This window comes from Anser brachyrhynchus (genome assembly GCF_964034855.1).
Source record: "Anser brachyrhynchus genome assembly, chromosome: 16".
Taxonomy (NCBI): domain Eukaryota; kingdom Metazoa; phylum Chordata; class Aves; order Anseriformes; family Anatidae; genus Anser; species Anser brachyrhynchus.
The window spans coordinates 14850287-14863656 of record NC_137734.1 but is presented as its reverse complement, the minus strand read 5'-3'; the positions used below and the strand labels follow the sequence as shown (position 1 = coordinate 14863656).

Here is a 13370-nt window from a genome sequence, read left to right as displayed (position 1 = left end):
GAACTTAAATTTCAGTAGAGCCTTGGTCTTTGTTCTAGCAAATTCAGTAGAATGACAAATTGGGAGATTTTAGTTGAATTTATGTTTTAAAAAAAGGATGCTACATGCAATGCATTAGCTCTATGATATTGAATTTTGACTTATGACTTATGACTTTTGCATAGCATGCTCCTACATAATATGTATTGAGCACATGCTGCTGCTCTGTAGAAAATGTCAAAGCATCACATTGTCAAGTGTCAAAGCAGGACATTTTGTTTTTTGGATAGGTGCTTGATAGGCAAGTTTTTGGCATCCTCAAGGCAAGATGAGGCAGATTGGCATTGTGGAAATAAAGCACATTAGTTGAATGTTCCTGCTAAAGCTACAAAGAAAGATATTTCAGCAGGCCCTTCTCAGTTCTAAGGCACTCCGATGAAAGGATTTGTTCTCATATCTCCTGTTCCAGGGAGAAACATAAACCTGCATCTTCCATCTTTTCTTTGTGACCCATAAGAGTAAGACCTAGACTTAAACTAATCTGTAGTTTCCAGACCAGAACTCTGTGCTAAGGGATGAAATCTCTTGCTGGAGAAGCAAAGATCCTAAAGCAGAAGCTGCTCCTTCTTCTCCCTGCAGGGCTGGGTATCTCTACAACTAGCAACACCAACCCCAATGCACTTCAGTTCACAGACCTCAGAGATAAGCCTTTCATGATTTCATGATAGTCAACAAACTCATTCCTGATTACTACTTGCACCAGATAGTAATTCATTCATAGTGTTTTTTTCAACATGAGTTTGAATTTTAAGCATATTATATTGCATAAGGAGAATCTTAAACTTAGTTGTTGGCTAAGGTTTAAAGTCACTAGGTAAGTGAAAACTAATTTGAAGTCTAGTGGTGGCGTTAAGCCATAGGGAGTACAGTGCTGAGCTCTTTGCTCCATTACAGCTATGCACAAGAGGCCATGCAGTGCTCTCACAAACTGTCGGCCCCCAAAGGACACTAATAGGCCTTACTGGCCTTGACCAGCCTCATCCATGATCTCCAGGCCCACCCCATCCATGGGTTCAGGACCCCCATTGCAGCCCAGCCCTGGGCACTGGGGCCCTGCCTGAGCTGTACTGATATTGGCTTGAACCACAAATGTGGAAGAAATACGGCTGTCAATTCCTCATCTGTTTCCTTTCCAAAAAGGTATCTGAAAATAGAGAAACCAGTCATATTTTCTTGATTGCACTTTCATTGTCAGATATTAAGTTTTTTTCCCCCTTTCTAATTCACAGGAAGTAAATCAGTATTTCAAAATAGAAACAGTGTAGTGACATTATAGCAGCTTTCAGAAATGAAAGCTTAGGTATAATATTTAATGAAGCTTTAATGCCTGCTACCCCAGCACTTTATTTCAAACCCATGCAGAGTCTCTGTCATCCAGAATATCTGTGTACCTAGTGTGTGTTAAGTATGCATAATTAAATGACACCACTCGACAATTGCCATACAACCTCATCCTGTTAATGAACATTGAAGAGAAATCTTCAGTTGCACCAATGGAAAGAGCCAGCTCCCCCTGGGTGTACTTCAAGCCATCTTATTTTAAATGTTGGATTTTACTTGAATATCTGCCTTACAGAGAGGATGAACTGCACTCATACAAATGCTTGTTTTTTCCCACTGCCTAGACAGGAGTCAGGGAAACTAGTCCAGACAGAGACATGGCCATATGTCTACGTTTGGATAAATGAATCTCATTCCAGTCACCAAAAAAAAAAACACAACAAAACAAACAAAAAAACAAACTAAAACAATTGACATACAGTTTAGATCTCTGAAGTCTCTCTGTACTTCTTTAGAGTCTTACAGGTCTTGGCACAAATTCTATTAGCAGCAATTTAAAATTCATCAGCAGATTATTCATGTAAAGGCTGACTAGTATTGGGTCTGCTGCTGACCCCAGCAGCAATCCCTTAGAAACACCAGCTTTCTGTGATGATTTCCCACTGACAACCATCTAACAAGTTTTCTTTTTTTTTTTTTTCTTTTTCCTATGTCTAATTCATATAATATCTGCTCTAATGGTACTGGGAGCTAGTATTTTACTCAGCTGTTATACAGCTGTGAATATTGCATAGCTACATAGGGTAAATGTAAGGATAAACTTGTACTTTCCTCAAGGAAAGAAATCAGGCATGTTTGACAAAGCATTGTCCACAAACTACCATGGACTACATAAGATTCAGCGCCTCACAGCCTCACAGCGAGCATCTTCTAGCTCAGCCTGCCCTCAACAGAGGCTCCTCAAACCTGCATCTCCCCCTGTTCCCAGTTTCCTCCAGCCAACCCGCTCTGAAATCCCTGTCCTCATACCTTGATATCCATGATCCTATCACATGGTGCCATATCATCCCCAACCCCTTGGCTTTTTCCCATAATCCCTCCATCTCTTTTCTCTCTCATTTCCTTGACCCACAACTTTGTGGCATGTTGTACAACGATGTTCTTTTATTTCAGCAGGAGACTAAAAGAAGTGTTCCCTGAGTGGATCCAAACTACTTTTCCCTACCTTCTGTATATGGAGAAAAAAAAAGGTGGCATAAATACTTTTTACTTTCCTTGATATTCCAGGCTCTTCACATTCTTCCCCTCTATTTGTGCTGGCTGTTCCTAACAGACAACCCTTGGGTACAGCAATTGGCATTATTTCCCTTTTTACTGGTCCTTGATACTACAGACAGAGTGAGGGATGAAGCAGCAGTGAGATCATTGGTTATCCTGACCTGTGCAAAGATATTGCCACTGGAACAATCATCTGATATTTGTCTGTGGATTAAGGGTTTTAAACAGGTCTCATTAAGCCACAGCAGGAAATCCATCCTGACTGGAAAAATTTTGAGTGCTGCCTGTTTGCATCTGTAAACTACTTGCTACACTCAGGCTCAGTGTAAATAGATGAGTGGATAGTGTTGCTCACCATAGATTTTCTGAATTCCTTGGAGGTCATCCTGGGGCAGTTTGAAGTTGTGTGTTTCCATGTACTGGTAGAAAGGAGCCATGATAGCGCTGGGATCATTGGAGTGTTCCAGACCCAGTGCATGTCCCAGCTCATGGACTGCGACCAGGAAGAGATCGTTCCCTGTGGAAGGAAGGCACAGCTGGTTTAGTATGCAGCCATAGCTCAACACAATCCCAAGCCCTGCTTGCTCATCACGTAAGAAGCAACTGCTTTTCTATCCTACTGCACAGCAAGTCACAGTGTCAGTGTCAACTCCTGGAGATGGCTTTCGTCCTGGAAGTCTGTGTGGCTTTAACAGTCATCATCACAGAATGGGCGGGAGACTCCTAACCAATGGCCACATGGAGCACCTTCAGAGCAGTTAAAACAGGCAGCTGCCTGGAGTGTATGGGTACTGGCTGTAGACGCTTCTGTAGAGTTTACAGAAAATGGCCAATAAAATAGGCAGCTCAGATACTATGGCTTCCTTATCCCAGTGCTGCCAGGAAAGGTGAGAGCGCTGCCAGTCTGCTAATCAGCAAAGGCATATGGCAGGAAGGGAACCTGGTACCCCTTCTGGCTGCTCCCGTGCTGTCCTCTGATCTGATCTGGACCACCAAATCCTAAGGGACATCTGTAATGCACCAGCCAGGCTGATGAAGGGAGGAGGCGGGACACAGAAGACTAGAGCTAACACTCACCACCACATACTTGTGGTACAAGGGACAGCCCCATCTCCTCTAGCACAGGCTTCTCTCAGTGTGCTTTGCTTTGCTAGACTCCTGGCACTGCCATGTCAGCAGGAGAAGGTGAGCACTGGCAGAGCCACACAGGAAAAGGCTGGTGACACTCGGCTGAATCTCAAAGGCAGGAGAGAGAAGGATGGAGAAGAGAAGGAACATGTTCCTGACAGGAAAAGAAAGGGTTGAGGAGCCCTATCTGCTAGAAGGGTGAATTTGGGGTACCTTAAGCTCTCTGTTACAGACATATACTCCTCTTCAGCCCCATGGATCTGGGCCCCCCATCTCCTTGATCTAGAGTGGTCCCTGGATGTCCTGAGGGCATCTTGACATGGGATGTGACACAAGCAATGTCTGTGTGAGGTGGTGAAGACACAGCCGACAATGAAGAGCTTCCCTGTCAATAAAATGCTTGAGCCCTTCCCCCTGCTTGAATTGTTGAATTGGCCTTCTCTGTTTTTTTTTTTTGTTTGTTTGTTTTTGCAAGGCACAGACCAAGAGCATTGGCAATCAGACACAGGAAAACACGGTTGGTGGTGGCAGCTCAGTGGATGCTTTGCAGCATCTCCAAACTGCACATCTCCATTTCATGCATCTTCAAACCACACCTATCTTAGAGAGGCAACAATCTTCAGATTTGTGTTCATGGCTGAGGTGTCCCTGAGACAGGAGCTTTCCCAGTTTCCCCAGAAAAGAGTGTAGAACAGTGATTAGTGTAGAACTATCTCCACTTTTTAAATGCTTTTTGCTTCATGTAATCCAAGAAAATGTGATAACATAGAATCAGGGGCCTGCAAATCTTCAGAGCAGGGTACTTTGCCAGCATCTCAAGACATCTTACCAAAAGTAAATAGCAAATAATGTTTATCTGGTTATACATACCACACCAAAATGGTTAAATCATCAGAACATTTGAGTTGGAAGGAATATGCACTTGCCATGTTAAAATACACATTTCAAATAAATGTTCAAATACATTTGTTCAAATACAAACATCCAAAGAAATAGGTGGGCTAAAATCTAGCCATATATGTATTTAAAATAGCAGACTTTCTGTATTCTAGAAATCCAAATGGGGACTTACTTTTTGTATTTTTTCATCCATAGCTGGAAAATTTGATGTGTGCAGAACAAGTCAATAAAATGTTCAACATCTTAGTTATAAAATTCATTAAGTAGTTTCATAGTAAAGTTTGGAGGACCGATCATTCTTCATGAGTTTTCAAAAATATTCAAGCTTAGAAAATGCGCCCAATGTTCAAAAGTGATTAAAAGACTCAAGGTCCTATTGACAATTAAAAGGACTTAGTTACCTGTATCACTTAAATGCTTGTGAAAACATAATTTTCATTGCCACAACTATTCACACATGGGATTCCAACTAAAGGCCACTCAGCAGAGAGCTGACTTTAATGAGAAGAGGGCTGTGCCCATGCTACGTGCTTGGACACTCTCCTCACCAAACTGGTGGCATTCTATCCCTTGTTGAAGTATCTAAAGAGTCTTTGTAGTGACAGCATGTCTAGAACTTACCTCTCTGTAAGTCTGCATACAAATCTGTGTAAGTCCCTTGCCTCTACATAGACTGCACTAAGCATTATCAGGAGCATAATATCTGATACTATCTTCATTTAAATTCAGTTTTAATAGCCTTCAATTACTCGTTTCTGCCCAAAACAAATACCAGCCCGCTCTACAATTGGAAAACAGAATTGCACAGACTCATAGAATGGTCAAGGTTGGAAGGAACCCCTGAAGATTGTCTAGTCCAAACCCCCCAACTCAAGCAGGGTCAAGTAAAGAAGGTTGTCCAGGACTGTATCCAGTTGGGTTTTGAATTTTGAGTTTCTCGTACTGCGAAGCCCAGAACTGGACACAACACACCAGATGGACACAATGCATCACAACGCCTCCACCACTGTTGAGAAGAGAGGATCACCTTCCTTGACTTGCTGGCAATGTTTTTCCTAATGGAGCCCTGGATGCTGTTGGCCTGTGCTGCAGGGGCACAGTGCTGACTCATGTTCAACTTGGTGTCCACCACGACCCCCACACCCTTCTCTGCAAAGCTACTTTCTCATACATGTATGGGGTACCTGGGGTTATTCCTCCCTGGGTGCAGAACTTTGCTTTCCTCTTTGAGGAAAATTTCATGAAGCTCTGGCCAGCCTATTTCTCCAGCCTGTTGAGGTTCTTCTGAATGACAGCATCACCATTTGGTGTATCAACCACCCCTCAAAACTGTACATCATCTGCAAACTTGCAGAAGTCCTCTTTATCATTGTAAAAGGTAGGGAATTTCACAACATGAAAGAGAACATATTGCTCATTTTCCTTTTCAAAAGGTGGGCTATGATCTACTTTAAAAAGAAAGCATCAAGTTTTGAAATTGTTGCCTGATGGTGGTCCTATCTCCACCCTTAGGTTGGACTTGCAATGTCTCGTTGTGCACTGTTACCCATTACTGTGTGGAAATTTAGCTGATCTGCAGCAGCCTTCAAAGAAGCCTGGACCTCTCAGATTGTTTCTGTCAGTTCTTGAATACACAGTAAGGTCTCTGGCTATGTTCTGCACAGCTTTTGTCTGAATAGTACTCTTTTATTAATGTCCATCTTTTTGGAGCAAAACTCAGGACGGAGGACCATTAGTCTAGCTTGATACTCTTCTGGTCATACAGAAAGATCAGGCAATCAGATAAAGCTCCTTAATTTCCTGTTCAGTCCCTGTCTCCCCAAACCAACAAGAACAAACTAAACTTGTATTCAGTATACACCAGCCACCTGTGTCATAAAGCAGGGTGAAGAAGGAACTGGCTACCCTTAATTTGTATTTGCAGTGAGAGCTTTCCAGAGAAATAAAACTTTTTTTGCTAATTTGTACCATAAAATCTGCTTGGTCAGAGACCTGCCTGAAGTGTCTCCTTCCTGATTCTCAGGAGGCATCCCAAAGTTCACTAAAAATTACCAGATAGAGGATAAACCCCCAAGACTGGGGGCAGTTTTGTAAGTTGGCTCACTGAGTGAAATAGTTTGATTTGCTAGGCTAAAACATAAATAAACACAGTTAAAGTAGCTTTAAAGTTGGTGCGTGTTCCTTACAAAAACCATGCTATCACCAGATAAAGTTATATCTCACCGCCCACCTGCAACAATATAAAAGCATTGCTCATTATCATCATGCCAAAAGAGGTTAAGAAATTGAGTATTATACATTTGGTTTAACAATTCTATTACTCTCCATGCATACACCAGAAAAAGAATACACACAACTTTAGAAGTAAATTTAAGTTGAATTTTCATAACTAGAAGATATCTAAATATATGTTCAGAATAACCCCCTCTTAACTGACTGATTTAAGATAAATTGCAATATAGACACATATCAAAACCAGTTCTCTGGTTAAGCAATCTCCAGTTGTTTATAAGATACCGCCCTTTCCTAAAGAGATAAGAAACCCATGGTTTTATTGCAACAACACAAAAAACACTACAGACACAAACAGATTTGTGAATGATTTATGAATGATCTTCCTTCTAGACGTGTACTCCACCACTCATGCTTCTTTTATTTGCATCTTCAGCTGGAGAAATGGCTATTAAATCAGGTAAGAGACATCCTGGGAAAGGTCTTCATTAAACTGCTAGCACGTGCCTTCTTTTATAGTTTTATTCATTTTAACTACCAACATTCATATAAAAACATTTGCCTACGAAATGCATTGCATATTAGGGTGTTCAAGTTCTGTAGGTCAGCAAAAACCATTTATTTAAATGCCTATCAGTTTACAATAACAGTTCCCAGGGCTACTATTATGCAAATAGTTATATTACTATCAGTATTTACCACTGAACATGATAGCTGTACATATAGCTGTAATGAGCATAGGTAGACTCTGTAGAGCACCTAGCACAATGAAGTGTAAATCCAGAGCTTGTAAGACAGCAGCAGTACTATTTAATAATACTGTACATCTGGTTAAGAATACCAGAGCAACTGTGTATCTCTGATCTTTATCTTGTCAGTTTTATATTTTATCAACTGCATCATCATGCTAACCCTGATCTACTTTTTGCAGTTTACTCAGACAATTAATAGACATACGAAGGTTATATTTTGGGATTTTATTAAAGTAGAAACAATACTGAAGAAGTCAAACCATTGGTTGTGACAATACCATGCATACCATAATTACAGAAAAGATGGCATTAACTTAACATGCTTTTAAAACACATATCAAGTCCAACAACTGTTTTCCAAGCACAACTTAAAGAAGCTTTAGGGCTACTCTAAGCTATGCTTTGGTACTTTCATCTACAGACCTGAGCTGTTAGGTCTGAACTGTCAAACAGAAGAACATGCAATTTGTCTTGTGCTCCTCCATTCACCTCCACAACATGCTCTGCTCGAGAAAAGCTTTCAGTCTTGCACATAAAGACCCTGAAGAAGTGATGATATTGCTCTACCATTTGATTGTATCAGGCGAGGGATGTGAAAAACAGCTCTTCAATCTGGAAAGGAAAAAATACACTTTAAAAAGAAAAATAAGCTTCATTTTATTAATAAACTGTTACAGTTGTAAATTTAGCAATGAATATGATACATCTTAGGGATTTAATGAAAACTTTTAAGACAGCTTCATTGGAGAAAGAATAGAGAGTGATATACAATCTTGAAAGAAATTGCACAACAGTTATCTAACAAACTTAACTAATTCAGATTGCTAAAAGAGATGTCCCCTATAATAAGGACAATTTGACTCTTAACTTTTCTTGTCTGCAGTGTAAACGCATTGAGCAACTGCAGTATTAACTCATACAAGATCTGAGATGCTCTCAGCACAAAAATCAGCACAAAAGAGAGGCAGTTTGCCTTATTGGCTCCAAAAGGGAGTGTGCAAACTATGTTTGTTAGTGGTGTTACAGACCTAATTAATGCTGCAAGCTGTGCTTTATCTGACTTAGTACAGATGAGAACACTCTCCTGTAGAAATTCACAGGAAAAATATAAAATATTTTTCTGGAGTGGTAACACCGTAACTGACCAAAGGATATGAAGGCAAGAGTGGACACCCAGGGAGAGGGGAAGCAGTAACTGCTTTCAGCTGGCTCAGTAGACAGACATGGGAAGAAGAAAGAATGTTCTGCTTAAAAAAATTCTTCCCATATCTTCCACAAGTGCAGATTTATGCATAGCTTATAATTAAATAAACTGTTACTGAAAAATGATTGACCCCAAAGTGAAAGCCCATATTTGCCTTTTGTATCATACAGATCTGTAAATTAATTCTTTCCCGGCCCCCACATCTTTGTAACTCATGAGAAAGGATTTTTTGTCTACTCTGAACACAAATGACCTCTGTTACTCATTAGAAGTCAGTCAGCAGTAGACATTTTATCTTTTTCACTCAGAATTTGTAAATGGTATGGAACACAAAACTTTCAGGTTTTTACCTTTTTTTTTTTTTTTTTAAAAAAGACCTATTCCATTTTATAGAAATTTTATTAGCATAGCATTGGCTAATCTGGTAGAACATATGGTAAAGAAAAGGAAAATACTCATTACTCATAAGAACACAGAAAATGTACATAGAACTTTCACTCCATCAGTACTGAGAAGATGCTATGCTGCTTTTATTTAAAAAAAATGAAAAAATTGTAATGAGTAACAGAACTTTATTTATTTTTCCATTTTTCAAGGAAAAAGGAAATACTAAAAGCTAAGTATGTGTAAAATAATAAAACAAAAGAGTCAAGCTATATTGTTTACACAGTTGTGGCTGATGAAGATAGAAAGTGGAAGTCCAAGGGATGCGAAGTCTACCTTACTGCAAACGGTAAGATCTAGAGACAGTTAACGCAGCTGGGAACAACGAGAACTCTGAAATAGTCAGAAGGCTGGCCCAGTGTGCTCCAAACAGACCTGGCATAGGCAGTATAGATACAAACCAGCCTACACTACTTGGGATTCTTATTGCCAACCAGCCCATCCTGAAATGATTTTAACTCCTGCTGCCGATGCTGTTCTGGGAGTTATGAAAGGAGCTCTTTGCCACAAAGAAGATGTTTCTCTACTTAGGACATGAAACCTCTTATTGTCTTTGTCCTCCCCTGGCACAGAAGGTTCATGATGGAGCTGTAAAGACTGAGTGGGACTGAGAAATAAAACAACTGGGTTGCAAGAGACATTCCCCCTCAAAGTGGTATTTTCGGTAGATTTTGGTGGAGAAGGCTATACTGGTTCAACTGTCTTTGAAATCTTGTGCTCTTCTTCAGAAACAGGAGGAAGAGAAATGTTTAAAAAAAAAAAGAACAACTGCCAACTTTGCTGCTTGGTTGTGATGTCAAGATCTGGAGTATCAGGTGTCACTTCAATGCTGATGAAATCCACCTCTGACTGCAACTAGATTTTTTTTCAAGTCGCCTCTTTTTCCTTTATTGTCTCCCTGAATGCCTATTCATAGAATATCCTGAGTTGGAAGGGACCCAAAAGGGTAGACACATGTCTAGCCAAAAATTCAGACCATATGACTAAGAGCATAGTCCAAACACTTCTTAAACTCTGACACCCTTGGTGCCATGACTATGTCCCTGGGGAGCCTGTCCCAGTGCACAACCACCCTCTTGGCGAAGAACCTTTTCCTGATATCCAAGCTGAACCTCCCCTGTCACAGCTTGACTCCATTCCCTCAGGTCCTATCACAGGTCACCACAGAAAACAGATCAGCACATGCCCCTCCACTCCCCCCCATGAGGAAGCTGTAGCCTGCGATGAGGTCTCCCCTCAGCCTCCTCTTTTCCAGGCCGAACACGCCAAGTAACCTCAGCTGGTCCTCGTATGTCTTCCCCTCTAGGCCCTTCACCATCTTTATAGCCCTTCTCTGGACACTCTCCAACAGTTTCACATCCTTTTTGTACTGTGGTGCCCAAATATCCACACAGTACTTGAGGTGAGGCCGCACCAGCGCAGAGTAGAGCAGGACAATCACTTCCCTCGACCACCCAGCAATGCTGTGCTTGATGCACCCCAGGACACGGTTGGCCCTCCTGGCTGCCAGGGCACACTGCTGGCTCATATTCAACTTGCTGTCAACCACAACCCCCAGATCCCTCTCTGCGGGGCTGCTCTCCAGCGTCTCGTCGCCCAGTCTGTACGTACAGCCAGGGTTGCCCCTTCCCAAGTGCAGAACCCGTCACTTGCTCTTGTTAAACTTTATACGGTTGGTGATCACCCAGCTCTCCAGTCTGTCCAGATCTCTCTACAAGGCCTTTCCATCCTCAGAGTCAACAACTCCTCCCAGTTTAGTCCTCCCATCAAATTTCCTCAAAGTCCTACATCCATTTACTCCAGTCCTACATCCAAATTGTTTATGAAAACACTGAAAAGAACTGGCCGTAAAATGGAGCCCTGGGGAACCCCACTGGTGACTGGCTGCCAGGCTGATGTAACCCCATTTACCATAACCCTTTGAGCCCTATCCGTCAGCCAATTGCTCACCCATCACATGATGTTTTTACCTAGCTGTATGCTGGACATTTTGTCCAGTAGGATCCTATGGGAAACTGTATCAAAAGCTTTACTGAAATCCAAAAAGATCACATCAACTGGCTTCCCTTGATCAACAAGATGGGTGATCTTATCATAAAAGGAAATCAAATTTGTTAGGCAGGACCTACCCCTCATGAACCCATGTTGGCTGGGACCAATGACTGCACTGTCCCCCAGGTGCATTTCAGTAACACTCAGGATAATCTTCTCCATAATTTTACCAGGCACTGACGTGAGACTGACAGGCCTGTAGTTACCAGGGTCTTCTTTCTTGCCCTTCTTGAAAATTGGCACAACATTTGCCAGCTTCCTGTCAACTGGGACCACTCCAGATTCCCAAGACTGTTGAAAAATAATTGAGAGAGGTCCCACGATGATGTCAGCCATCTCTTTGAGCACCCTGCGATGAATCTCATCTGGACCCATGGACTTGTATGGATCCAGGTGGAGCAGCAAATCCCGCACATGTTCAGGGTTGGCTGGGAGTTTATCATTCCCACCATCACAGTCCTCCAGCTCAGGACACCCTGAGTCCCGAAGCCCATCATTGGCACTGAAGACAGAAGCAAAGAAGGCATTAAATGTCTCTGCTTTGCCTATGTCCTTATTTGTAAGGTGACCATCCCCATCAAGTAGTGGACCTATGTTTTCTCTGTTCTTCCTTTTTTTGTTCACATATTTAAAAAAAAGCCCTTTTTACTGTCTCCCACAGACCTGGCCAGCTTCAACTCTAATTGGGCTTTGGCCACACAAATTTTCTCCCTACAAAGGTGAACAATGTCCCTGTAGTCCTTCCATGTTGCCTGACCCTGCTTCTAACAGCCATACACTTTCTTTATGTGCCTACGCTCCAGAAGAAGATCCCTGGTCAGACAAACTGGCCTTCTGCCCCGCCTGCTTGACTTCTGGTATTTCGGAATTGCCTGATCCTGTGCTTTTAGGAGGCACTGCTTTAAGACTGACCAGCACTGATGGACACCAATGCCTTCAAACGCAGTTTCCCAAGGGACCTTACTAACTAGTTTCCTGAGCAGCCTGAAGTCTGCTCTCCCCATATCCAGGGTTGAAGTTTTGGTGGCAGTTTTCCTTCTGTCACCAAAAATTTTAAACTCATCCGCTTCATGGTTACAATGACTAAGACAGCCACCAATTGCCACAACCCCCTCTCTGTTCTCAAGAGACAGATCTATGAGGGCACCTTCCCTAGTTGTCTCCTTTAGAACCTGCACCAAGAAGTTATCATCAAAGTGCTTTAAGAACCTCCTGGACCTGCTTGTGTCAGCTGTCTGATATTACCAGTTAACATCTGGCATATTATTTTATTTATCTCCTCATTCAGTGGAATGCAGGAAGTTTATTAGAGATACTGCTGTGTTTTGGCTTTCTTCACATCATCTGTTTTCACTGGGTCAGAAGACACAAAGATTTTATCTCACCTTGATTCTCATGTTCTGCCTCTTTTATTTTTTTTGTTCTTTTTATGGGAATGACATCATTCTGATCCCTACTGGCTCCTTCCTACAAATCTCAGAGTATCTGATTCTCTGTGGAATGAAGTAAAATATTTTACTTTTGTTATAAAGAAATCAATAGGATTCCAAATACCTACAGAGCTATATTTATACTCTATTATCCAACAACTATTGACAAAAGCAACGGATACTAATTTTCTTTTCACAGAACACTGTGAACATAAGGTATATTTAAAAGTACTTTGCTTTGAAAGTAGAATTTGCAGGTGATCCGTATTCAAGAATTTTAGCTGTGATCAACAACTATCACTGTCAACATAGCAAAGCTTCAAAATCCAGACCGCACTAGCACAGCACTACCATAACGCCACTTCTATATTTGTATAAATGACAGCATATAACACAAAAGAAAGCACTACTTACAGAGATGCTGTCCAGTACGAAGAAGAATCTGTAGACAGAAGTCTTCCATGTGTGTTGGTGGGCTTTCTCTCTTCACTTTACGTTTGTAATTCACACACTAAATGGAACATTTGTTCCATATGAGTGGCTGCGATGACTGACCAGCTTCTCTGGTGGAATTAACTTTAAAAAAATATACTTTTCAGGTCCTTTATTTAAGGCCTTCTATGTTTTGGT

The 13370-nt window shown here is 41.5% G+C and overlaps 1 protein-coding gene across 2 annotated transcripts in view; it reads right to left on the bottom strand.

Moving 5' to 3' along the window:
- Positions 1-13370, bottom strand: part of MMP24 (matrix metallopeptidase 24) — a 51302-nt gene that overhangs the window by 20378 nt on the left and 17554 nt on the right. For both annotated transcript variants that reach the window (XM_080558813.1, XM_080558814.1), the window contains exon 5: positions 2954-3115. In XM_080558813.1, the coding sequence (XP_080414939.1) occupies positions 2954-3115 (162 nt within the window). The remainder of the gene's footprint in view (positions 1-2953; positions 3116-13370) is intronic.